General features: G+C 39.9%; 1 protein-coding gene across 5 annotated transcripts in view; it reads right to left on the reverse strand.

The window, feature by feature from the left end:
• Positions 1-24,829, reverse strand: part of DOCK10 (dedicator of cytokinesis 10) — a gene marked incomplete at both ends in the record, with an annotated part of 250,532 nt that overhangs the window by 160,090 nt on the left and 65,613 nt on the right. For 2 of the 5 annotated variants that reach the window (XM_080932738.1, XM_080932739.1), the window contains one exon: positions 8,397-8,483. The exons of the other annotated variants lie outside the window; for them this stretch is intronic. In XM_080932738.1, coding sequence (XP_080788864.1) covers positions 8,397-8,483 — 87 coding nt within the window. Of the gene's footprint in view, positions 1-8,396; positions 8,484-24,829 lie in introns of those variants that run through there. 5 annotated transcript variants of the gene reach the window in all.

Here is a 24,829-nt window from a genome sequence, read left to right on the forward strand (position 1 = left end):
TCTTAAAATAATCAACATCATCACAGTCATGTCTATATTTAGTTCATCAGACCATTTTACACAGAATATAGTCGTCTACTAATTTTAGTGTTTGGCTGGAGAGATGGCACAGTGGTTAAGAGCACTGGCTGGTTTTCCAGAGGGCCCAAGTTTAATACCCACATTGTCCTTGACAGTGGTTTGTATCTTCAGTTCCGGGGATCTAATATTCCCTACTCACCTCTACACACACCGCACACTTGGGGTTCACAGACATACACAAAAGCAAAACACAAATACACATAACGACTGAAAAATAAACAAAAAGTACCAAATGAACTTCTGTGTTATCAAGACAAGTTAGTAAGGCATAAGGGTCCACACTTGGGAGACAGAGGCAGGTAGATTTCAATGTGTTCAAGGACTGCGTGGTCGACACTGTGAGTTCTAAGACTACCTAGTGTTACATGATGAAACCCTGGATAAAGAAAGAGGTGGGGGGGTGTTAAATTTATTAAAAGAAATAAAAGGTCCAAATGCACAAGAGTTCTTTAGAAACTAAGAGAATCCAGGGTTCTTTGGCTTTAATGAGATCAGTGTGGAGTCAGCTTCTCCTCTATTTGTGTTTAAAACAAATGGGAAGATTGGAGAGAGCCCTAACAGCTGCATGGATAGCCACAGCTGTCACCCTGTGGTCGTGTGACAGATTTAATTCAGCCTTTCATCAGGAGGAGTTCCACTGAACAAAATCTCAGAAGCTTGAGCTTCAGAAAACAAGAGCAGCCTTTCTAACGGAAAAGGAAACGATTGAGTAAGAAATAAGCCATCTTATGCTGACCCTTTAGCCCTCTGTCTCGAAGCACATGAGTTTCATGAGAATGGAAAAACACTAGCTAAAACCAAAATTAAGAACCATACAGCTGGGCAGACTCAGATGAAGCTGAGTTTTAAAATGGTTCCCTTGGCAACCAAGGCAGAAGGATCATAGAGAAAATCAAGCAATAGTCACCTTTTGAATATTAGTTTACTTCAGAAATGTGAATGACTATGAACCTGAAATCATATGAAGCTTTAGCCAACTATGTGAGATTATTTTCACATTTAGTATAATTTCATTAGAAACCAAAGATAAACCAATGTTAAAGAATGCATTGTGTAAGAGATCTTAAATTGAATTCATATTTGCAGTCATGTTTTCATTTTATAAATCTGGGAAGTAATAGGGCCCTGTTGTAGGTACTGCTAACCCCATATATGTCTTTAGAACATGTCAAATGTCCACTGTTCTATATAGCAAATGAAAATTTAAATCAAGGACAATAAATGTTTCTCTATACAATGGTGGTATTCATAAAGATATAGAAAATTTCCAACAAGATTTATATCAAATTAAATTACATGTCTCATTTAGTTTTCTAGAAACACTTGAAAGATAATAAATATCATTAAAAATACATCACAAGCCAATTACAAGGCTGGCTGACACCGGGGAAATTAATGTTTCTGCACAAGCTGCAGGGAACTTTAAATTAATTTATAAGAGGTCTGTGATAAAAGCCAGCTTATACTCTAACACCATCTTAATACTTTGACAGTGGCACAAACTTTCACTCACAGGTCAAGTAGTCGTGTGTGCTTAACGTGTATGTACATACACATTAGCACAAATCGAATGTGAACAATTCTTCCAACTAAATTTTACATTTTTAGCAAACTTCCAAATATAAACCCATTCTTCACACTCTATTCTTTTAAGACTAATCATGATGGGTCCGACTTCTCAATGTCTGATGTCTCTGAGTGTCTACTTGTCTGGGTCAATGGGAATGGAGTCCAAGGAGAGCCCATTCCACCTTTCTCTTTGGGATTCCCGATCTTGGAGGAAGGGATGACAGGGTTAAGAAAAGGGGTGGAAGCTCTACATCTGTGGGGCTGAGCTTCATAGAACTATCCATTGCTTCAATCAGCTGCGCAGCTTTCCCTCTGCCTCAGTGGCTCTGAGCTCCTTCCTGTTCTTTCTACATCCTGCTTTCAGTGTCCTTCTGTGGACTGTGTGAGTAGATTTGAATTCGTGCCATTAAAGAAATCTAATCCATAGTATCCAGGAGCAGTGCCTACAACAGGGGTCCATCACTTTCCGAGTCTATTCAGATGTGAATCCGCATGTACAACCTCTTGTAGTTGATGACTTCTGCTTTTGGAATGAAGGACTTCAACCACTGTGCAATCCTGATACATCCCAATCTTGTTTCAGACTGTGCAAATGGGCCCTAGGTGTCATGGGCACTGTGCAGGAGAGGCTTCGGTGACTTTGTGGCTTTCCAAAGTCATACATGAAGAGCAGCTCTAATCTCTAATTTTCTACTGGGATAAACTCACCTAACCATCACTTTCCTAAGAAACAAAAAGAGTATATGGCCCCTTTTGCTTTCAGTGCTGACAGTCACAGGCTATAATTTTGCTCCCATGAGAGGTACCTCATTGCACTGGAAGAGCTGGCAGAGATATTTGGTTTATAACAGCATCAGGACACCATCCCCAGGCTCAGGTCGCTTTGCTTTGTTCTATGATTTTTTCATTTCAGGAGACCCATTGGTGTGACTCTTATATTAATACAACTTTATACATATTTTCAGACAGAAAAAAATCCATATCCATATCAAAATACTTCATAATAGTAACAATAGTCACTGTCATTTTAAAATAAGTTTACCATTGGTCAATGGCATAGTCTATAGCATGTGTTAATACCCTCTCTCATTGAGAACGTATATTATATCTAGAAGAAAGCATTACAGTTGAGCATTTTTTCCCCAAAAGATGACCTTTGGATTCTGAAAACTTTTGTAACCTCACCAGTAATGGATGGAAGGGTTGATGTTTCAGTCCTTCACACCTTAAAGACTGTGGTCTACTTTGTCAACAATTTGGACTTGGAAGGGCCAAAATACCAAAATTTATTTTCCTGTCAGAAAGATTCTAGATTAGATCTATAACATTGGGTACTATTCCTGCCCACTTAGTGATTTTTTTTTTAAATCAGTGCAGAGCATTAGAGGTTTGAACAATGGCAAGAGATCTCTGTGTCCCTCAGGAAAGAAATTGTCAGGAATGGAAGACAAGAAATTACTTATAGGAGTGCAAAGAGGAGGAGAAAAGAAAATGAAAAGGTAGGCTCAGGATCTACACAACGAAGATGGATAATACCATGTAAGGATCTCCATTAGAAATTGCCACTAAGTGAGGAATCCTGTGTTTGTATGTATGTATGTATGTATGTATGTATGTATGTATGTATGTATGTATGACCACATAATCCATACCATGTTTGTATTAGGGCTTGTGTGTGTGTGCGCATGCATGATTCCATGTACAAGCAAGTGGCCAATGTCAGGTGTCTTCTTCCACTTCAGTTGTTGAAAGTGTATCTTTCCCTGAAGCCCAAGCTCACCAAGCTCACTACTCAATGAGCTCCCTCCTCTCCTGCCAGCCTAACTGGGTGCTCATGCTCACATTTACTTGCTGAGGCATATGCCCAGCCCTCAAGGGGATCTTTCAAACAATTTCGTATGAGGAAAGGTTTGGGATCATGACCTTCCCCCCACCCCCCATGTGCTGTGAATCCTGTCCTCTAACAAATGGCCCATACCACACTCCGGTTCTTTCCTGAATTATTTCTTCTCTTTCCCACCACAGTCAACCTGGAGGAAAGGGGTGGTCATTCTCTGTTACATTACAGGTTCCCCTCCCAACCAGTTTGGAGCCAGCTTTCTGCAGTTCCCTGACAGTTGACATACCTTCCTATTTCTGCCATCCACTTCGATTCCTCTGATTTGCCTTCACATACACTCTAATGCTGTGTCAAGTTTCAAAGTACACTTCTCCTTTTTAGTGTGGACTGACTGAGTTCAGAAGTCCCGGGTCACTCCCGCTTCTTTGTTTTCTTTCAAAGTATCCTTTTGTGAATTTTACCCTGACAATCTAGACTTGTTTTAACCCTGCTCCAGTCTCCTTTCTTATTTGGCAAGCGTCAGCCTGTCCAGTGGTAGTGTGCTTGCCTAATATATGTAAAGCCTTGGGGGTGGATCCCCAGTACCACTGAGAATGGAAGAAAAGCATAGCACATCACTCCTAGGACCTCACTTTGTACTTCCTTTTTGCTAACTAGCCTCTTACACAGCGGCCTATAGATACCCCACTCTAAATGTTCCTATGCAACGAGCAGTAACAGCAAAGGACGGTGCATGACGGGAAGGAGATGACTCACATTAGCCTACAGGTTATCCTGGATAAGTACTCTAAAGCCAATCGGAAAGAATGCACAGTAATGCACTGTACCCTGACGAAGGTAGGGAATCAGTGGCTGTCTCTCCAATTAGTGTCTCTGCCTGTAGATTTCCCTTTATAAAGTGCTCACAGGCAACATTCCTAGGGGGAGGTCAAACCTCCTTGCCTAGCCAAGCTTTCCAAAACACTTCAAAATCCTGCAGATTAATAATCCACAAGACAGGAGCGACTTTAAAACAATGAATCACGGTTATTTTTAAAACTTCCGCATTTGCTTCTGACTGTACAGATGACAGGCATAATCACTGAAATTCATCATGGATTTGATCTTTCCAAATTAGGCCACGAAACTGACAAAGGAAATGATAGTTTCATTAAGACTTCCTATGCAGTAGTGGTCATATTAAATAATCTCGACTAAAAACGAGAAATGAACATACAAATGCATCTTAGGAGAAAATGATCAACCTGAGGGCAGCACGCTCAGCTCTGAGCATCACGGATGTAGGTTGGTGATAACATTGCAATAAGTTTCAGTTCTCCTAAACATTTCTCACAACACAGTACTGTATAACTCAGTGGATCTTAACCTTCCTAATGTTGGGACTCTTTAATATATTTCCTCAAGTTGTGGTGGCCCTTCCCAGCCACGATAAATTATTTTTATTGCTGCTTCATAACTACTTTTGCTACTGTTATACATCATATTATAAAGATCTGATATGAAACTCCTCTGAAAGGGTCCTTAGCCCCCCAGGGGGTTGTGAGCCACAGGTATGCTGCCTATGAAAACATAGACCCAAATATATGAAAGTAATTCTTGGTCAATGCATTTGAACATAAGGCAAACAAGCTAAGCTTCCAAACAATTTCAGGAAAAGAAGGTTGTAATAATGATTTTTATTTATTTATTTTTTAGGCACTGAGGGTCTAACCAAGTGCTCTGCAAATGTTAGGCAAACCATGTAGTATTCAGCTACAACTGAAGTCCACAAAATAATTTTAAAAATCCAACAGAATAAATTACATAACTTTAACTAGAATTTGAAAGTCACAGAATGCACACACACACACACACACACACACACACAAACACAAATCAGTCTGGGTCAAGATAGTACACAGTTTGAAAGGCATAGAAGTCCTGGTTCTTAGTAAGTATTCTCAATTGATATGTTCACATGATTATTACAAAGGGAAAAAAGAAATTGTGGCAATTCAATAATTATTTTATTCCTTTTACTATACATATTAAGAAAATTTAAAGACATATATATATATTTGAATTCCCTAGCATGAGTTTAAGTCTCTTTGGGGTAATTCTGTCACTTGATTTGTGACTTTACCTCCTCTTCAGGAGGCTCTGATGGCAACCTCAGGGTGAGGTTTACTGCTTAGAAGCTGAGATAAATGTGCAGTGGAAAGTTCCATCTGGGTGGGCTTCTGCTAACTTGGGTATAGACAGAGGAGGAAATGACATACACTTTTTGAGGCAAGCTCCATCTCATCCACACAGGGAACGTTGGGGCCCTGGAACACCAGTCAACCCAGATTTATATTTACCGAGTAACCGTGTTACCAAAATGGCTTCTTAGATCATGACAGAATCCCCTGTTCCTCTGTGGCTTCAACCGAGACACAGAGAAGAAACCTGTACTACAATTGTGTCCCTCCCCCACACCCTTGCCCTTGGAAATAACTATACTTAAAAATAATAATTTTAACTGTTTTCCATCTTTCAAACTATGCTCAGAAGGCACACATGTAATTCTAACACATGCTCTTAAGACAGCCTGGGTATTAGATGAACATTTCTCAGAAGAGGAAACAGAGGTTCAGAGTGATTTAAATAGTCTGCACGTGAGTGTGAGTGCAGAGAGAGAAAGCGTCAGAGTGACCCTGAGGTATCCATCTCATGTGGCCCCCTCTGATTACTTATTTCATTTTCTTGGGGTCTGTTTTCCAAAATGAAAACCACATCTTAGGATAATACTTAAGGATAGATTGAACAATTCTCTACTCAGTGAAAGAGAAAGCCTGTGGAAGTAGATATTCCTATCTTAGGCAGACCAAAACCAGGCAACTGTAGCAGGAAAGTCCCTAGTGCCTTCCACAGAAGAAAGCTAATCACTGTATGAATGATCTTAATTAAATTTGAATGCATTGCTACTGAATGGTGTGGGAAAACACCAGGTCCTTATTGGCACCTTTTCCCATAGTACTCAGTAGCAATACATTCAAATTCAATTAAGATAATTCATAGAGTGATTAGCTTCATTATACTTTGAGACACTGGGGACTGTCCTCTTGCCAATACTGTATGTGTGGTGGATATAAGATAGACACATTCTTTTCCAGTGTGTTGTCTCTTTTAGTGGAAACAAAAAGTAAAGCCTGTGGTCACTTAATCCAAAGTGCTTCTAAACACCGAAAGAGATGGTAGCAGGAGAATTATGCTCCCTGGATTGGTCTGAAGGTTGAAACCATTATGCATCAGGAGAAGTTTTGAAACAATTATTCTCTTTAGCAGACTAAAGACAACCAGCTGAGTATGCTTTCATGGAGCCTGTCTAGTGGACTCAGATTTCTGGCAAATGGGGAGCGAATTCTGTGGGCAAACTCAGGCCACATGCCTGAGGGACAATGTCGAGGAACATAATTGAATTTGCCTTATGCAAACATATACTGTTGAGATAGACCCAGAACGGATAACACAATGACATCCTTACAAGCACAACTGCTAGTAAAAGTTGTTCCTTTAAAATGGCCACCAGGCCACTGTAGTATAAAGAAGCCCATGCACATCTGTATGGGTGTGTATATGTATGTACATGTATCTGATGTATGTGATCGAAAGTCATTATTGGCTTCATCAGGTTTTTTTTTTTTCTTTTTTCTCCTTTTTAAACCCCCCCCCCCCCTAAAAAGCAGTTCTCAACCAGACAATCAGTCTTTGCCACCAAGTACACCTGAAGAAAGTTGTCTTCTAGAGAAGCTGCCACCAGGACCTCATAAATAAGAGACAGGACATTGCTATACATCTTACAACACACAGAAGAACCCCCCACAATAAGGCTGTCCAGATCCCGAATGACCATAACTTTGAGATGGAGGATGCCTGCTCTGAAGATGTCAAACAGAACTGCACAGCACCATGAAATGATCAACCTTCTGAAAAGGATCCATTCAACAACACTGGTGCAGCGTTTTCATAGAAGGTTAACCTTCCCTGTATCGCAGGTGCCTTGACAATCGGCTACCACTGAGTTCTTCAGAATTCTACACATAACTATAAGAACATGTGTCCATCCAAAGTTTTCCTTTCATTTTGTAAGAATAATTAGGAAGAGCTATTTTTATGGTAAATTAAAATCTCTGTGACCCTTTATACCCTTCCTTGATTCTGTTGTATAATTCTTTACCCTTTCCTTCACAGTTTAAATTATTCTTTCTAAGAATGTTAAAGTAAATTAGTGATATACATGATAAAAATAGAACACCAATAATTATGAAATATAGTTGTAAACAAATAAGTCCTTTGGGGTCTTAATTCAAGGAACTGAAGACTAAGAGAGAGAGAGAGAGAGAGAGAGAGAGAGAGAGAGAGAGAGAGAGAGAGAGAGAGAGAGAAGAGAGAGAGAGAGGGAGAGTTGTAGCTCATGTTTTTAACATCTTATTCAGAAGCAGAAGCAGGATTGCTAGGAGCCCAAATTAGTGTGAACTCCACAGAAATAGCAAGGCAGCCAAGATGACAGTGTGAGACTCTATCTCAGAAATACAAATCCCAAACTTAGACCAAAATAGAATCTAAAAGCAAACAAACAGAACCAAGAGAAACAATTTTGGAAATAATGACACATAATGATAACTCTAGATCGATTTCTATTATTCCAATAATCTTCAGATTTAATACAGTGTCAGTATTTTTCAGTTACATGAAGCTTGAGAGCAACATTGACTTTCAAAATAAATATTTAAGTTTTTTAAAAAAGGCTACTTATGAGCCAAACAGAATCTGCTACTGTATAGAGGGCTTTGTCTCATAACTTGTGGTAGAAACCTGCTCTAAGCCGTACCATTTTTTAAAGAAAGCATGTACAATAAGATGCGAAGTCAGCTCAGATACCTACAGCACTAGCCCTGTGGATTCCTTCTGGGTTCACTCTCTTCACAGTTCTCCTCCTCTTCCAAAATTCTTTTCCTCGGAAGCTCATCATATGCCTTGAAATCGGGTCATAGGTTATTTGAGAACGACCGACACCCTTACACCTTTTCTTTCTGAGGCTTCACCGAGCTGGCTGAACAAATCTCTCTGCTCCCCTAAGAAGGGAAGTGCTCATGCTGCATCTAGAGAGCTCAACAGAGAGGAAAGGCAAACCCACAAGTCACCACTTCCTGTGAGCAGCTAACTAGCAGCTGTTGAATCGCTGCTCTCATGCAGAAGTTTTCCCTAGCCACCTTCTTTAATACAAGACAGCGACATAGACCACTGATCATCGGTAGAAACGATTCTAAACAGAACTCACCCTCTATGTAACCTTTGATATCTAGCACATGGGTAGACCCATAATAGGATGTGTTAGGAGTCTGTGGACATATCATTTGATTTTATTTTTCTGGTGTAAGATTTGTTTTTATCTATGTGGCTGGAAAATAGTATTTTACAACTTTTAAAAAACTCATAGACTCACTAAGAAGCTATGGTAGGTTGGTGAGATGGCTCAGCCATTAAAAGCTAGGCTCACAACCAAAAGCATAAGAACCTGTGAACCCATTCATTGGAGCAGTTTCAACTGTTCAGAAACTGCCAAGCCTGGCAGGGATCATTAATCTAGAAACATTTTTGTGGGGTCTCCTAACATTGGAACTCCAAATTCCTGACTCACAATTTTAGACAACAGGCAAAGCACCTTATAAGAATCACATAATAATCTCAAGAAACTCTGAAGCAACTTCCTCCCTTTCTAATCTGTGCATATGTCTGCCTTCTGTTCCTCTTTAGGTACCACCGTTCTGAGTTGTGTGGTTTTTCCCATGCCTTAGCTTCTGCAATCTAAAACTAGCTCAGTCTTTGCTGAGGCTGTAGCTCTGTGGAAGAGCTCATACAATGTATATGTGAGGCTAGGTTTTAAAACCCATCCTGAGGAAAAAGAAACAACTGTGTCATTTTTCTGTCCCTTTGGCTTTTGACCACAGTCTTCCTTTAGAAAGAGGCATTACTAAAGTGGATTTGGTGATTTCAACTGGACTGACCTCATGGTAACTACAGGGATGGGAAAGGCAATAACATAGTAGACCCTGGCCCATGTGACAGCACCACTGAGGTCCACTAAAATCTACATCACCAGCATCCTGTGGCATCTTGTCCCATTCTAAGTCCTTTTTCAGAAATGTGTTAGAAAACAAAAATAACAAGGACAGTGAGCAAGAATCACTGATTGAGACAATCCAGTGGTCCAATCAAAAGAAGTCACTGTAAAGTTCATCAAGGGAAAAAAAAAAAACTTGATTCTGGTATGTGATAAGAATTGATTAAACACCATTTTTAAGCATCGATGAGCTTTATTGATGAGAAACATGTGACATTTCCCCTCGATTTAAGAAGCTGTGTTGGACAGAAGAGCCTTTTAGAGTTTGCAGAAGCTTGGAGGAGCTGCATAGAGATGTCCTTCTTCAGAGGAGAGCCTTGCCTGGCATCAGTGGGAGGGGAGGCCCTTGGTCCTGTGGAGGGTTGATGCCCCAGCATAGGGGAATGCTAGGGTGGTAAGGCTGGAGTGGGTGGGTGGGGAAGCACTCTCATAGAAGCAGGGGGTGGGGAATGAAATAGGGGGGTTGCAGTGGGGAAACTGAGAAGGGGAATAACATTTGAAATAGTAAGTAAATAAAATAACCAATAAAAATCCAAGAAAGAGATGTCTTTCTTAATGAGGTTTTGAGTAATAGGTGAGTACCAGGAACGTGAGCACAGCTGAGGACATCGAACATGAACAGGCATCAAGGGAAAATGGTCAGTATCATGGAGGCTGATCATCCTTGGCTAATTGCTCACCCTTTTTAGGTCCCCCTTTTCCTCATTTACAAAACAAACATGTCATAATCACTACTTTGTAGAAATAGTAAAGATAACTGAGAAAATGCTTTAACAAGTCGACGCTTTACTTTGCCTGTTATATCATAAGCACCATTATTAAATAATGTAAAGGCTAAAGGGTAGAACAAAACAGAATATTAGGAAAAGAACTGGGTGTCAATGTTACCTGGAGCCAAGAGTCAAATAGGAGTGGAAAGGGTTGAAAATTGAAGCCAGAAATGGTTCCTTTATGGCTCTGAATGTCAGCATCATGAATGTTTCTACTGTGTCTGAAAATGATAGTGACTACTGAGGGATTTCAAAGTATTAATTAAAATGGCATTTTAGGAGGGTCCTCATTTGGCAGCTATAGACTGGATAGATTGAAGAAACTGCAGTCCAAGGATTTGAATCAGTCTACCACACCAACTCTGAGGAGGCTATCAAGAAGGACTTAGTGATTAAATTGTTAACAAATGGAAGGAATTGTGTGAGCAAACAGTAGGTTCTGGGTGTTGGTCCAAGCGCTTATTTAAATCATGAAGTAAATGTCATTGTTATTTTCACTCTATTCTTAAATAGGAAGACTGGGTCCACAGTGACAAGAGTCTCAAAGCCAGTTAACAGCACATCTAGCATTGAAATCTTGATTCCTGAGTTTGTCTTATTGGAGAGATGGTTTCTATTGCAAGGGAGTAAGAAGAGAGGGTTTCTTTCTTTACACTGACTGTTCAGTGCTGAATGTTATGTCAAGAAGACAGGCAGGTGCATCCTTAAAATGTAGGGAAGAGCCAGGCTGGAGATAGGAAAACAAAAGGCATGGATACAGTTCAATTGGGAGGTTAAAAAAGTAAGTTGAATTTTGCAGAAACTAATGTTTAGAATTGAGGACATGATCCTAGAGGTGTTCTGAATATGGCAGATGGGAGTCAATTAAGAAAACACGGAGATTTGGTGTCACCATAGTGAGCCATAGTAATTATCAGCACAGTGCCAAACCAAGACATTCTGTCAAGAGGTATATAAGCATGGTTGTGTGATACCGGAGTCTGGGATAGACCTAGGGCCTGAGAAGGGATATAGCATTAGAGGTAGCTAAAATCCAAATGATGATATTTGCAGGTGAATGGGTAGAGCTGCAAACCATCATTCTGAGATAACCTAAATCTAAAAAGACAAACTTCACATGTTTTCTCTGGTTTATGAATGTTAACCTTGAATCTTCAGAAGTATGTGTTGTATTTGGAGTGCTCATAGAGGTCATGAAATTAGTTAGGTGTAAGGGTTCTTTCCAGGAGGGGGGTATATAAGATGGTGGGATAAGAGGTAAAAGGGGAGTAATTGGACAGAAAAGATTAAATTGGGGCAGGTTATTGGAGGACAGGGTCTAAGAGAGAATATGGGAAGAGATACTAAAGAAATTCTGAAAGAGTCACACGGAAGCCCACTACTATCACATATGTATACATTCTTCCTAAAATATGTACACATAAATGTATATGGAAAGGGCTTAAAGGGAAATGCCCTATAATAAGGTGAAAATCCTCTTATTAGGCATCAGAGGTAACAAATAAAAACTCCAGTTCCGGGAAGGAATTGGTGACTAGTAAAGACCTGAAGATACCCAGAAATTATAGTCTATTACCATTGCTCCTGGCTACCTCCCAGAACTTGATGGATAAGACCCTATATTTGAAGACACCACATATTTGAGTCATAAAACGTGGAGAAATAAAGCTGGTATTTACCTCGAGGCTTCCTTCCCTACTAACGAGCTTTCCCAGTGGTAGAAGATACTGTGTGGGCTATCAGAGTAGATAAGTAATCACCAGTCTTAACCCACTGTGAGTACTGTGATCTTGTGAGCTATGGAAATGGCTTACCTGGCAAGAGAAGCCCACTGGTGCAATTGTGGTACACATATCACAGGAGTAACCAAACACTTTGTGACTGGATTTATGGCCTGCTTGACAAGATAAAATTCATAATTGGCTCTGTTACTGGGTCCAAGATACTGTGGCTAGAAAGTCATGATCCCTAGAGAGAAACCTACTACTAATGTTCTGTTATATGAACATGGTATTAAACCAGCTTCTCATGAATCATCATTTTATATCCCTACAATAGTGCATCTGTCAACCTTCATTGGAGAAGCTTGCTTTTGCTGTAGGTAACAATGAACATAGAGACTCACAACTGGTCAAGGTACAGAGACTATAAGACTGAGTAATGCTCAACTCTAAATGGGACAACTCTATCATATCCCTTGCTCACAATACTCAGACATATGGTAGAAGAAGAGGCAGGAAGATTGTAAGAACTCAAGGATGATGACTATAAGAAAATGGTATTTCTTAGATTCAGCAGGGCAGTTGAACCTATGAACTCACAGTAGACGTGGCACCATGCATGAGCCAGGCCAGACCAAATCCCAACATAGAAAGTAGAGTTGTCACTCCATCTTACCCTTAGCTTGGGAGCTATTTGGCAGCAAATAGCTGCTAGAAGAAGAACCAGTTTTCTTATAGGTATGCCTGCCCAGTGGTATGTCCACCATACTCCATTGGAAGGCCACATATCAGAGTAAATGGGAGTATATGGGCTTTTAGAAAAAGAGGATTAAAAATGAGTGGGTAGGAAAGGTAGGTAGATCTAGGCAAAGTTGGGGAAAGTGATTAATATGATCAAAATACATTTTACAAATTTCTCAGGAATTAATAAGCATATAAATAGAGGTAGCTGAAAAGTAGAAAACTCTCAGGGCTATGCTTTTTTGTAAATGTATTCAAAGACTGTGTGTCTAGCAAGGAGAAGTACATTTGCAATTCTTAATAGTTGTTTGGAAGATGTTTCCAGGCCCATGGAAGGTTGATGACAAATTCACTTCTTTACATTGGAGATTTAAAGTTATGCTCAACTTCTAGAGGTTGTCAGTGATTTTGTGCTAATGGTCCCTTTCTAAGTCAGAAGCAGATGAACCCCTCTTAAAATGAAAAGTCAACTGGCTCATGTTCTGCTTCATGTTTGCAATACATCTTTCTTGTTCTAAGACAGGACAAAACTTAGGAGTCTAAGGCCTTGCAAAGAAAATCTTATTCTTTATGGTAATCTATAAAATTCTTATATTTTTCTGGCCATCTCATAATGTGTTCTAGTTTCATTTCCGTTGTGATCAAGTGCCCTGACCAAAAGCAACCAGGGGAGGAAAGGGTTTGTGTGGCTTATGACTGCAGGCTACAGTCTATCAGTGAGAGGAAGCCAAGGCGGAACTCAAAGCTAGTTACATTATATTCCCAGTTGAACATAGGAAGAAACAAGTGAGCCCAGGCTGCCTGCTTGCTGCTGCTGGTGACACTGTTTACTTCTCTCTTACACAGTTTGGGGTCCTGTTGTGAAATGGGGTGCCCTATAATGACTCTTCTTACCTCAATTAAATACTCAAAAAAAATGTCCATAGACATGCTCACAGGCTGACCTGATCTAGATCATTTCTCCATTAGGGTCTTTCCCAGGCTTCCTATCCTCTTATCTTTTGGCTGTGACAAATTAACTGCTTACAATCAACCATCCGCAACCTTAACCCAAAACTTCAAAAGTCTATCCCAGCAGCACTCAAAGATTAGTGTTGGATTTTTCTTGGGGAATATCTTAAGGCTACCATCCACCTCAGCTAGAGTCTGGCCTCTTGTGTGTTTAACTTTCCAAAGTATTTTTCAACTGAAGAACAACAGTGAGCAAAGGGACTAGGTGAAGAAAACCCCTGGCCTCTGAAAGTGGTTTCCCACCGAGCCATTAGGTGGGATCTGGGTTTCTGCTGAGTTGAAAATGACTGCGAGTAAATGGAAGTTTAGTCTATAGATCCTTTACTGGGGAAACGTCACAATGAAATTAAGGCGAGACCAGTGGGAGTCATGCTCAAAGGAGGGGACTTGGCAGAGAGGAAGTGAAATAATGGGGGCCCTAGAATACAGGAGCAGACAACAAAGGCAATCGGCAAGAGGATGAAGCTGTAAGAAGCTCAGTGATGTTATGATTTAAAATGGTTGATTATAAGTGCATCTGGTTCAGCACACTACCCAATTTGCTGGTGACATCATCACTGGGCGTAAACTTGGCAGAGCAACTTGATAATGTCTCATAATGTCTGCAAATCTAGTTCCTAAAAATGACTAAAATATTCAGAACTGAAACCTTCAGGGCTGAAAGTTATGTTTGTACCACATGAGACCACACAGGTTTGCAACCCTAAATCTGAACATAGGTTACCAGCACTTTCACCTGTGGTACCCATCTCTTCTTTATCTGCATCCAGTCTGTATTATCACTGTTTGAGCTTTGCAGGACCTACTGATTACTTCCTTACTGTGGAAGAATGACCAAGGAGCTTATCTTGCATGTGTTTTTCTTCTGTTTCCAACTGATCTTCCTTTTACCTGCTGGGAACTCACTGCATTGCTTTGTTGCTTTTGTTGTTTTTGTTGTTGTTGTTGCTGTTTTTGTATCTCAGAGAAAGTTGACTCTGCTCCTTGGAGCACCAGCAAGCTCAGCTTACCATCAAGCAGCACAGTAAGAGGAAACCAAGCAACAAGGCGATACTTCCTCAGCCTCTGTGGTCTGATTGGAGCCCCAGCCCAGACAGAAGTTCTATTCATGTTACTAGCACTCAAGCCTATTCTTCTTGTGTGAAAGGTCAACTTAGCTTCACAGTTCTGAGCTACCAATGGTAACATGGATTTCTCCACCAAACCTCCTGCTCTGTAGAAAATGCATTTAGTGGGCAGTGTTGGTAGAATACAATGTTGGTAGAATACAATCATTTTCCTTTAACTCTTTTTCAAATACTGTTACTTTTAGAATCAAGTGTTTCTTGCCTTCAAGGAAAATAAAGAACACTACACAGGGTGAATCACAAGATAAGAATCAAAGCATTTTGGCATGTGCATGTAGTGTGTCTGGGAGTAGTGTGTTGGCGTAGTGTGTAGAGAGATCAATTGTAATTATTTTTATAATGTGTTTATTGCATTAAAATAGTTTATAATAGCTCACCCAGTTATATTCAGATGTTTATCTCATTATAAGGATATTTATTCATATTATGATATGAATAGAATTCAGCAGGAGAAATTATGAGTCAGGATAGATGGGATAGGGTATAGGGAAGGTGATTAAGTTGTTCCTTTTCATGTCTTAGAATCTAATAGCAATCAGAGAAGGGATTACATATCTACATTCATAACCTTTCTCATTGGCCATACATTTCCGATCATTAGAAAAAAATTGTAGATTTATATATTTTATCAGAAGTCTCATATTGCTCAACATGATCATTTTAGAGTTTATTCACCATTGATCTTACAAATTTTGATGCTTTATTATAAAGAATAGGGGCTGTCATTCCATGGATAGCAACTGTCTTTAAGGAGACATGCGTATTTAAATGTGTCCAGCATCAGGCTGGTCTGTTACTGAAAACAGGAGCATTCTAGGGTCCAACCATTTGTTATCATGGACATGAGAATCTAACTCACACCCATTTGCCTCCATCCTCAGACACCACAGCATAGTAACACTGAGATGACAAATAACCTCATAAACATGATGACGTGGGATTCTTATGTCCCTGGCTCCTATTAATGCAGATAGTTAGCTTGCCCCAGTTCTCCTAAAAGAACTCGGCTGCTAACTCTTTACTTAGATTTTTCTTTTACTACATTTTATTGCAAAGGAAATCTACTTTTTTCCTTCCACAGCCTATAATTCTTAAAAAATAATTATTTGCTAAGACATGTATTCTGTATATTTATCAACCTGTGTCCCTTGTCACTTCCTCCTTCCCTCCTTCATCCCCCTCCCCTTTTCATCTTGGAAAAGAACCTGGAACTTTTTCCAGGTTATATACTTTATTTTTTATATTCTTTGAGAATTCTATACAATATATTTTGATCATTTTACCCACGTCTCCCAACTATTCCCAGATCCTCCCCTACATTCCTACCCACCTAATTTCATATTCATTCTGTCCCTGTCCCTTTCTCTCTCTCTGTCTCTCCTTCTCTACTAAAAGTCTGTCTAGTCTGGTTTGTGTTGGCTGACTACCCCTGGGCATGAAGCCTGCTGTGGAGTATGACCGAAATACCAGGTATCATTCCACAGAAGAACACTGTCTCTGTCTCTCTGTCTCTCATAACAGCAATCAAATGTCAGGAGCTCTTCAGCTAGGAGTGCAATGTCACGCCCAGTTCCCCTCCTCTGTGTTGAGATTTTGTCTGCATTGAGCTTGTATAAATCTTGCGAACATTGCCAGTCTGTATAAGTTCACATTTATACCTGCCTTGTTGTATTCTGAAGACACTGCTTCATTAATGTCATCCCATACCTTAGTTCTTCCAATCTTTTTGCACTCTTTTCCACATAGACATTTCAGTCCTGAAGTGAAGAATGTGATGTAGGCATCACACTTAAAAAGTTGAGCACCCTGGTGTCTCTTATTCTCCTCAGGTTGAACAAAAAATATAGGTGTCTGGGTTAATTGCCTTATACTGCAGTACTGAATGTCTGTCTGAAAAAGTAATACTTAAAAAGAAAACAAACCATATTATTATTTCTCTGTTTTATGAAGAAGAACCAAAAGCTATTTATGGTTAGATTAGATGATTTTTTTTTCATGGTCTATCAGGTGAAAATACACAAATGCAGTCTTAGTTATATGGGGCTTAGGAAATCTGAATTTAAAGCTATGGCTTTGAAGTTGACAGAGACTGCTGTATAGTGGGATTTTCCACAGAGACAGAGGTATCTCTTTGCTTTCTGGCTTGGACCCCACTCTAGCTGACAAAACCACTACATACCACAGTCCTTTCCCTTTAACAAAATTAAGTACCTAAAATTGGCACCCTGTGACCATTCTTACTGATGACTTTAAATATGAATGTCACCTACCCTTTGTAATAATGACTCTGAAAATCACATTATAAATGATAAGACCAATTATTAATGAAAAATTTGGTTCATTTATAGAATATCATCATTATATATAATCTCTGATTATCTTTGTTAATCTGAAAGAACATATTTTCAGAAATCAGGGGCAGGGTCTGGGCAGATAGTTCATCCTGTAAAGTATTTGTCATCCAAGTTTGAGGGCGTGAGTTCAGAATTCCAGTGTCCACTTACAAAAGCTGGGCACAGCGGAATTCATCTGTAGTCTCAGTGCCAGGGAGATGACTGAGGACTTCTGGGACCCATTTATTGTATCAACGAACCAAAACGTTCACTGATAATTAGTCTCATTGTGAATAATGCAATTTTCAGAGTCATTATTAAAGAGTGAGTGACGTTCACTGGTTACCAGTTTAGCTGAATCAGTAAGTTCCAGATTCAGTGAGAGGCTGTCTCAACATGTAAGTGGGAAAGCAACTGAAGAAGTCACTCAGAGTTGACCTCTGGTCTCCAACACTGCACACACTGCTTCCCCCCCAATATGTTCATATGCACACCCATATACCAAAACATTCTCTCACACACAATGATAAAAAAGAAGAGCTGTTTGGTTTTGGACCCAGGGACAAGGATCTGAGGTACATATTTTACATATCAAAGCAGCCATGGTCTCTGAATTCTCCCAGAATCCCTCAGTCCTTACCTGGCATATCCTGCTCCCAGCCTAGGGCTTGGGTTGCCCTGTTCCCATAGGCTCGTCCCTAATAATTCAAACATTTTGCTTCCTCCTTCTCTCTTTTCTCCTTTTCTTCTCTCTTGGCACTGTGTCCTTTCTTCCTTCCTTCCTTCCTTCCTTCCTTCCTTCCTTTCTTTCTTTCTTTCTTTCTTTCTTTCTTTCTTTCTTTCTTTCTTTCTTTCTTCCCCCTTACTGCCTTCTTTTGCCCCATGGTGACTTCCTTGGCCTCAGTGCTTGGCAGGGGTGGAGGGCGCAGCTTTCAAATGAACCTGCATCTAATATAACCTAATCTGGATTGAATTGGCTCATTTTATGGAAGAGAAATAACTTATCAAGAGCCAATAACACATTCTTATCAACCCTATTTGGTGTACCTACACAATTGTTTATGGAAAACAAATTCCAAACAAGTGCAAAATAGTATTTTTTAGAGTCACCACTGTAAGAAGAGGCAGAGAAGATTCTCCAGTATATGTACAAATGGAAAGACGTTACAGTGGATTCCTGCCTCAGGCCTTAGGAGATGAACCAGTTGCACTGTTCTGAATCTATTACACTGAGCATCTTGCTAACGTTCATTACAGATACTGCATAGAGCACACCTTGAGAAACAGTGACCCAGAAATGAATTCAGCCAACAGTATTTTAGGCAAGAATTATCCAGAGTGCTCCTGTGGAGACCACCTTCCTATACAAATTGATTATTTATGTCAGACTGAGGACTCACTATATAAGCAAGTTTTCCCCTTTCCCTAATGGACTCTCAGTCAAGGAAATTAACAATCCAGTTATATTGTACTGGAGAAAAGTCAGCCATAAAAAGCTGTGCCTCAGATCTCCCCAGCTTCCCCTTTTATCTGTCACACCCTCCTCTGATTTCATGTCATCGACTTTTCATGGACCATTTCTCTGCATATAACTTAATAAAGGTTGCGATATTTGTCATGTCTCTCTAAGTTATTATCTAAATCACATTTCTTAAAACTTAATTACTGACATTTGGATGTCTTGGACCAGTTCGTTCTTTTTCAAGGGGAATCCTGTGTACTGTGGGATGTTTAATGAAGCATCTTTCTGGATTCTGCCCAGAAGATGCCATTTGCATCTTTCTCCTCTTGCCAACCATACAACTCTGTTCCACTGTGACAGCCAACCATTTCTAGACACAACAAAGCTCCCTAGGAAGGGAGGCAGCCTATATGTGCTGCATGCTAGGATGCAGACAGTATTTCTCTGATAACAGCATTCTGGTTGTTAGTAGGTATCATCTGGGTGATAGTAGGTATGTCTCTTTAGATCAAACTTAGTTAGCACCTCTTAAATGCTGAACTGACCCACCTGAAAGAATCTCTGGTCTACTGGCCTCCACACCTTATTCTTCTCCACAAGACCTCAAACTACCACTCTTCGAGTCTCTAAATTCATGTTTCTGTTTGGGGGCTATGTATGCGTCTACTCTTACTGGGAAAAGACTGGAAGCTATTATAACTTTTGATATTTGATGGGATCTTGTGAGAAACAAGCGAGATACCTAGATAAGTTGGATGAAGGGTGAAGATTCAGGATAAAGATGGAAGCATGGTGTTTGCCACTGTGAGGTTACAATGATTATAAATCAGCCAGATTATGCTGGATGCCTAGTCCCACTTGCTGGAGGCCTCTAGATAAGTCACCCTCTAACATTAAGAGAGTCATGATACCTACCTCATTGGATGAGCCCTGATAGGTGAGTATGTGTACAGCACTTAGCACGGTGCCTGGGACTTAAGAACATGTTCAATGAGCATTAGCTGCAAGTGTGGCTATGAGAAAATCTTTCCAAGGTGGTGGTTTTAGTCTGGGTGCCTATGACATGGGTTTAGGAAGGGGTATAGGCAGGTCCTAGACATCTGTGATCTGACAATTAGAATAAAGGGAGAGGTAGAGACACCAAAAGGATAGCAAGTGCTTTGAATGGGGCAGTGACAGGAACAGAGTGGAAACAGATGTACTTGTCATGGATACAAATATGAGAGGAAGTGACTGGGCTACCCTGCACACTCATGCCCTCCATAGCTGATTTTTCTGTGTTCCTTGCCTTTTGCAACACTGTTATTTCATTTTAAAGTCTCCATGATGCACAACTACAAAAGATTCCAATTATCCCCTCAAATGCCAAGGAAGAAAGCCACACTTTAACCAATATCATATGCTGTTTTATCTTCTCATGGCTATTTTCCTGCCTAACCCAAGGTCTGGGAATGGCCAGACCAATAAACTGTATAGTCTTTATATCTCAACTATGCTGGGTTGTCTACTGGGATATAGCAAGGGGAAACATTATAATTACCAATTTGATGTTGTGAACAGGACAAAGGGAGCATGGCATCTTATTTTCTGTCTTTCTCTAAGTTCTTCCCATCACTTTCCAAGGGTATAAGCAAGTATTAAAGCACACTGACATAGAGACGTTTAATCTGCTCACTCTGGTGCAAGGATGCAGTGGATTGGAAAGGAAAACCGGTACCTAGATTGCACCAAAAGCTCATCGGCATGCTTTGAAGTTGGCAGCCTTCTTACTTTAATTGCCATTCAGGTGTCTACTTAGAAACCAGCTTTCAATTTATGTTTACTTCTGAGTTTCAGAAGCCATGGCTATGGAGTGGAAACTGCCTGTGACAAGCCACTTCTTTTAAATTCTTTCAGGCAGAGTTCACCAGTGAGTTACTCTACCTGGCCGTTGGGCATAGGTAGAATCCATTCATTTCTGTGCAGAGTCACCCTGGGCTGAACAGTTGTCTTCCTGATGTCTTTTTCCCAAAGCCTTTTTCACACTTAATTGTCTATATTTTGTCTCTTTAAGTAACACAATAGTGTCATCTATCTTCAAGTAAATTGATGCCTAGAAAAAGAAAAACCTTTGTTTTTTTCCCCATTTTTAGTTTTATTTGATAGCTGGAGAAGAAAGGCAATTTCTAATTAGAAGTTCTCACTGTACATACTCAGTTCCTATGGTATGTCCTCAGGTGTGTGCTCTGACATGACACAACTTTTTATAAGTTTGTAAATGCAACATTGTAAAGAATATTATCCCTATGTTCACACTCAAGTTTCTCATATTATCCTGATGAAATCTTAATATACAGGTTTCTTAGAACAATATGCATAGGCACATGCAGGCATGTACACACACACTTATACACAAACACACACATACAATATTCTTACATTCAACTTGAATGCAGATGAAGAACTGAAGTCAACCTCATGCTTTTGGAAGATGCTTAATATTCAGTCCTACCTGACTCTTCCCTTTGGACCAACTTGTGCCCAATCAATACTAAAGCTTACTGCAGACTTAGTCAGGAGTCCTGAGCCTCCAGTCTACAGAACAGGAAAGAGTTAAGGCGGCCGGGAGGGTGATAGTGATATATAGTGACTATAGTGATAACATAGTCACTGGGCATTGATGCTTGGCATAAGTAACACCTCAAACTTTTAACCTTCCAGAGCATATCAGACAATGTGTCCTTACTCTGCTGGACTGTCATCTGTATAAGTTTATGCTCTGAAAAAAAATGACATAAAAACAACAGCACAGAGATAGATTATATAAAAACAATGTTCTCAATTATGCACACTTATTCATTACTGTCTCTGGGGTTTTATTCCTCTTTCAACTTCTCAGGGCCTGTCCTTGAACTTTAGCTACAATCTGAAAGCTGACACACACACTTCCTGGTTCATTATTGCTCTTGACTTAGCTAAGGCCCTTTCCCCCCCTTTCAAATGTTTTTAACTATTTGATACTACTTCTCTACTCCATGAATGAGCACTGGTACTATACTAAATATTTAGGATAGTCAGAAATATAAAGTTCTTTACCCACACAAGGCCTAAAGGAGATAGTTTCAGAGCTGCAGTGATTGGAAATTTGCATTACAAAACACTAAGAATTAACCACAAAAAAAGATGCCTTCTATTTTTGTTCAAACATTCATAGCATTATCATCCAAACTGTCTTCCATGTAGATTTATCATGTACTTGACATTACCTCCACCTAGAAGATAAAGTGGGGGAGCTGATACTCACTTTCAACTTCTTTCCTCATTTGCCTAATCCTCATGCAATTTTAATGTTGAAATATTTTTGTTTTAACCATTTCTTCTCTCATTATAGCAACTGTAGAAAGTTGGGCTTAAATGTGCCATTCCCAATTCAGAAGTTGCAAGCAGCATCCCTCTTCTCAGTATCTTTGTTTTCCCTCGTGTATCTAGAGTTTCCTAATGTCATAAGATTCAGGAGATTCACAAAGTCAACTACACTTGGAAACATGAGCTCGAACATGACCGAACAGACCTCCTTGGTGCAAAGTTTGCCATGCAAACAAAATTCCTGGGAGTATGCAGTATGTAATGTTTCCCATGCAGATTTTTGCACAAATACTTTGTTTTTAGAATATTCTAGCTACAATACCTATGTTTCCTAGGCTAGCCTTGAATTCACAACAATTCTCTTATCTTAACCTTCTGAAGGCTAGTGTTAACGTTACCCATATGCCCAGATTGAGAACACTTATTCTGTGTCACATAGTTTAGAAAACAGGGTTTGCAACTGATACATGTAACAAATGACTGACTTAGATGATTTTAAATATCTTCGTAAAAGAAGGGGACACAGGATAGATGTCAGGTTGTAAGAGTACTAATGCATATGATTTCTTGTTATCAACACAGTGGCTAGGAGCTAGATTCGGGGCAAGATGTGTGCACCTTTGTAGGCTTAGTCTTCTCGAAGAACCAGCCAAATCACCCATCTCTCCCAGAGTCACTTTCCATGGTAATACAACCAAGTTGTGTACATCAACTAGAGAAATACATCTTTAAATAAATACTTAGAGTGATTTTTTTTTGAACTAGGCAAGAACTAGGCATTATCTGTTTAGATAAGTGGGTTTGTTGGATCGCAGCTTAGTAGGATGAAACACAGGTAGATTTTATGGCTGTCCAGTAAGTGCTAACTGAGCACTGAAGTCAGCAAGGAAAACATTTAGTCCAAACACTGGTCATCTGAGTTCACTCTCTCTACTGTGCTCTACAGTAGCAACTGAGGTTTTCCAATCTCTGAGACTATTTGTTACTTTTGGTGCTTCATTATCTGGCTTTTTCATTCTTTGGCTTTTTGCCGACACATTTAAATTGTCAAATACACATGGTTGTGTTCCCTTTCGATTGTTGAACAGCCAAGGAAGGCTAGTCTGGACAGTTATTAGTGTGCTTACACCCGCAGACAAGCTTCTGAATTAGATGCTGGAGGACGTGGTTTTGGAAATGAAAATATAATCCTTAGCCTCATACTTACATAGCATCAAAATAATTTCCCATACACATTAGACGAAGGAATTGTAGTGACTTTCAGGAGGTTAACATTTTCTTGACCTTGTGTTACTCAATTACAGTGAAACTCTAAATATGGCTGTATGTGACAATGACAAGAAGGTGATTTAGGACTCACCACTGTCCCAGAGTTGCATTCTCCTCATCTTTGGAGGGGTGTGTGTGTGTGTGTGTGTGTGTGTTTGTCTACAGCATTTAAACATTCAGAGGCTGTTTTAGATCACAATAGCTCTGGTTACTAGGTTCTCTTGCATTTACTATCTGACCACACTGATTTCAACCCATGACAGGAAAGGTGGGATGAAGCTGTGGAGTGGACAGGAACCCTGTTTGGTTTGTACTTCTATGACAATGTAAAGCTTTGCAGTTTAGTGGTAAAGAAGGTCACATGCAGATTCTAAGTTATGACTTTGAGCATGGATTCATTACACGATATTACATGTGTATTATAGCCTAAAACACTATGTCAGAAGGGTTATTTTAGCAATCTTAAGAAAAGAAATCACTGATAAGTGGTTATTAGCCCAAAAGCTCAGAATACCCAAGATACAATTCACAGACCACATGAAGCTAAGAAGAAAGAAGACCAAAGTGTGGACGCTTCGGTTTTTCTTAGAAGGGGAAACAAAATACTCATAGGAGAAAATTTGGAGACAAAGTGTTAAGCAGAAACTGAAGAAAAGGCCATCAAGAGACTGCCCCACCTGGGGATCCATCACAAATGGAGCCATCAAATCCAGACACTATTGTGGATGCCAAGAAGTACATGCTGACAGGAGCCTGATATAGCTGTCTCCTGAGAGGTTCTGCCTGAGCATGACAAATACAGAAGCGGATGCTCACAGCCAACCATTGAACTGAGAAAGGGGTCCTTAATGGAGGAGTTAGAGAAAGGACTGAGGGAACTGAAGAGGTTTGCAACCCCATAGGAAGAACAACATTATCAACCAAGCAGCCTTCTCAGAGCTCCCAAGGACTAAACCACTAACCAAAGAGTACATGTGAGGAGACTCATGGCTCTACCCATGTATGAAGTAGAGGATGGCCTTGTTGGGCATCAATGGGAGGAGAAGCCCTTAGTCTTGTAAAGTTTCGATTACAACTGTAGAGGAATGCCAGGGCAGGGAGTTGGGAGGGTGCGGGTGGATGGGTGGAGGGGCAATCTCATAGAAGCATGGGGTGGGGGATGTGATAAGGAGTTTAAGGAGGGGAAGCCCAGAAAGGGAATAACATTTGAAATGTAAATATAGAAAATATCCAATAAAAATGCAAGAAAATAATCAGAAATATTCTTCATAATTCTGTATCTTCTCATAAGGTTACATATGAAAAGAACATAAACTCTACTTCAATCTGAGTTTTGTAGATTCGAAAAAGAACAGAAGCCAGCTTTTTTTCTTTACAAGCCAACAGAAATGCTTCTTTTAGAACTATAGGATGCA

Source organism: Micromys minutus (genome assembly GCF_963924665.1).
Source record: "Micromys minutus genome assembly, chromosome: 19".
NCBI classification, from domain to species: Eukaryota; Metazoa; Chordata; class Mammalia; order Rodentia; family Muridae; genus Micromys; species Micromys minutus.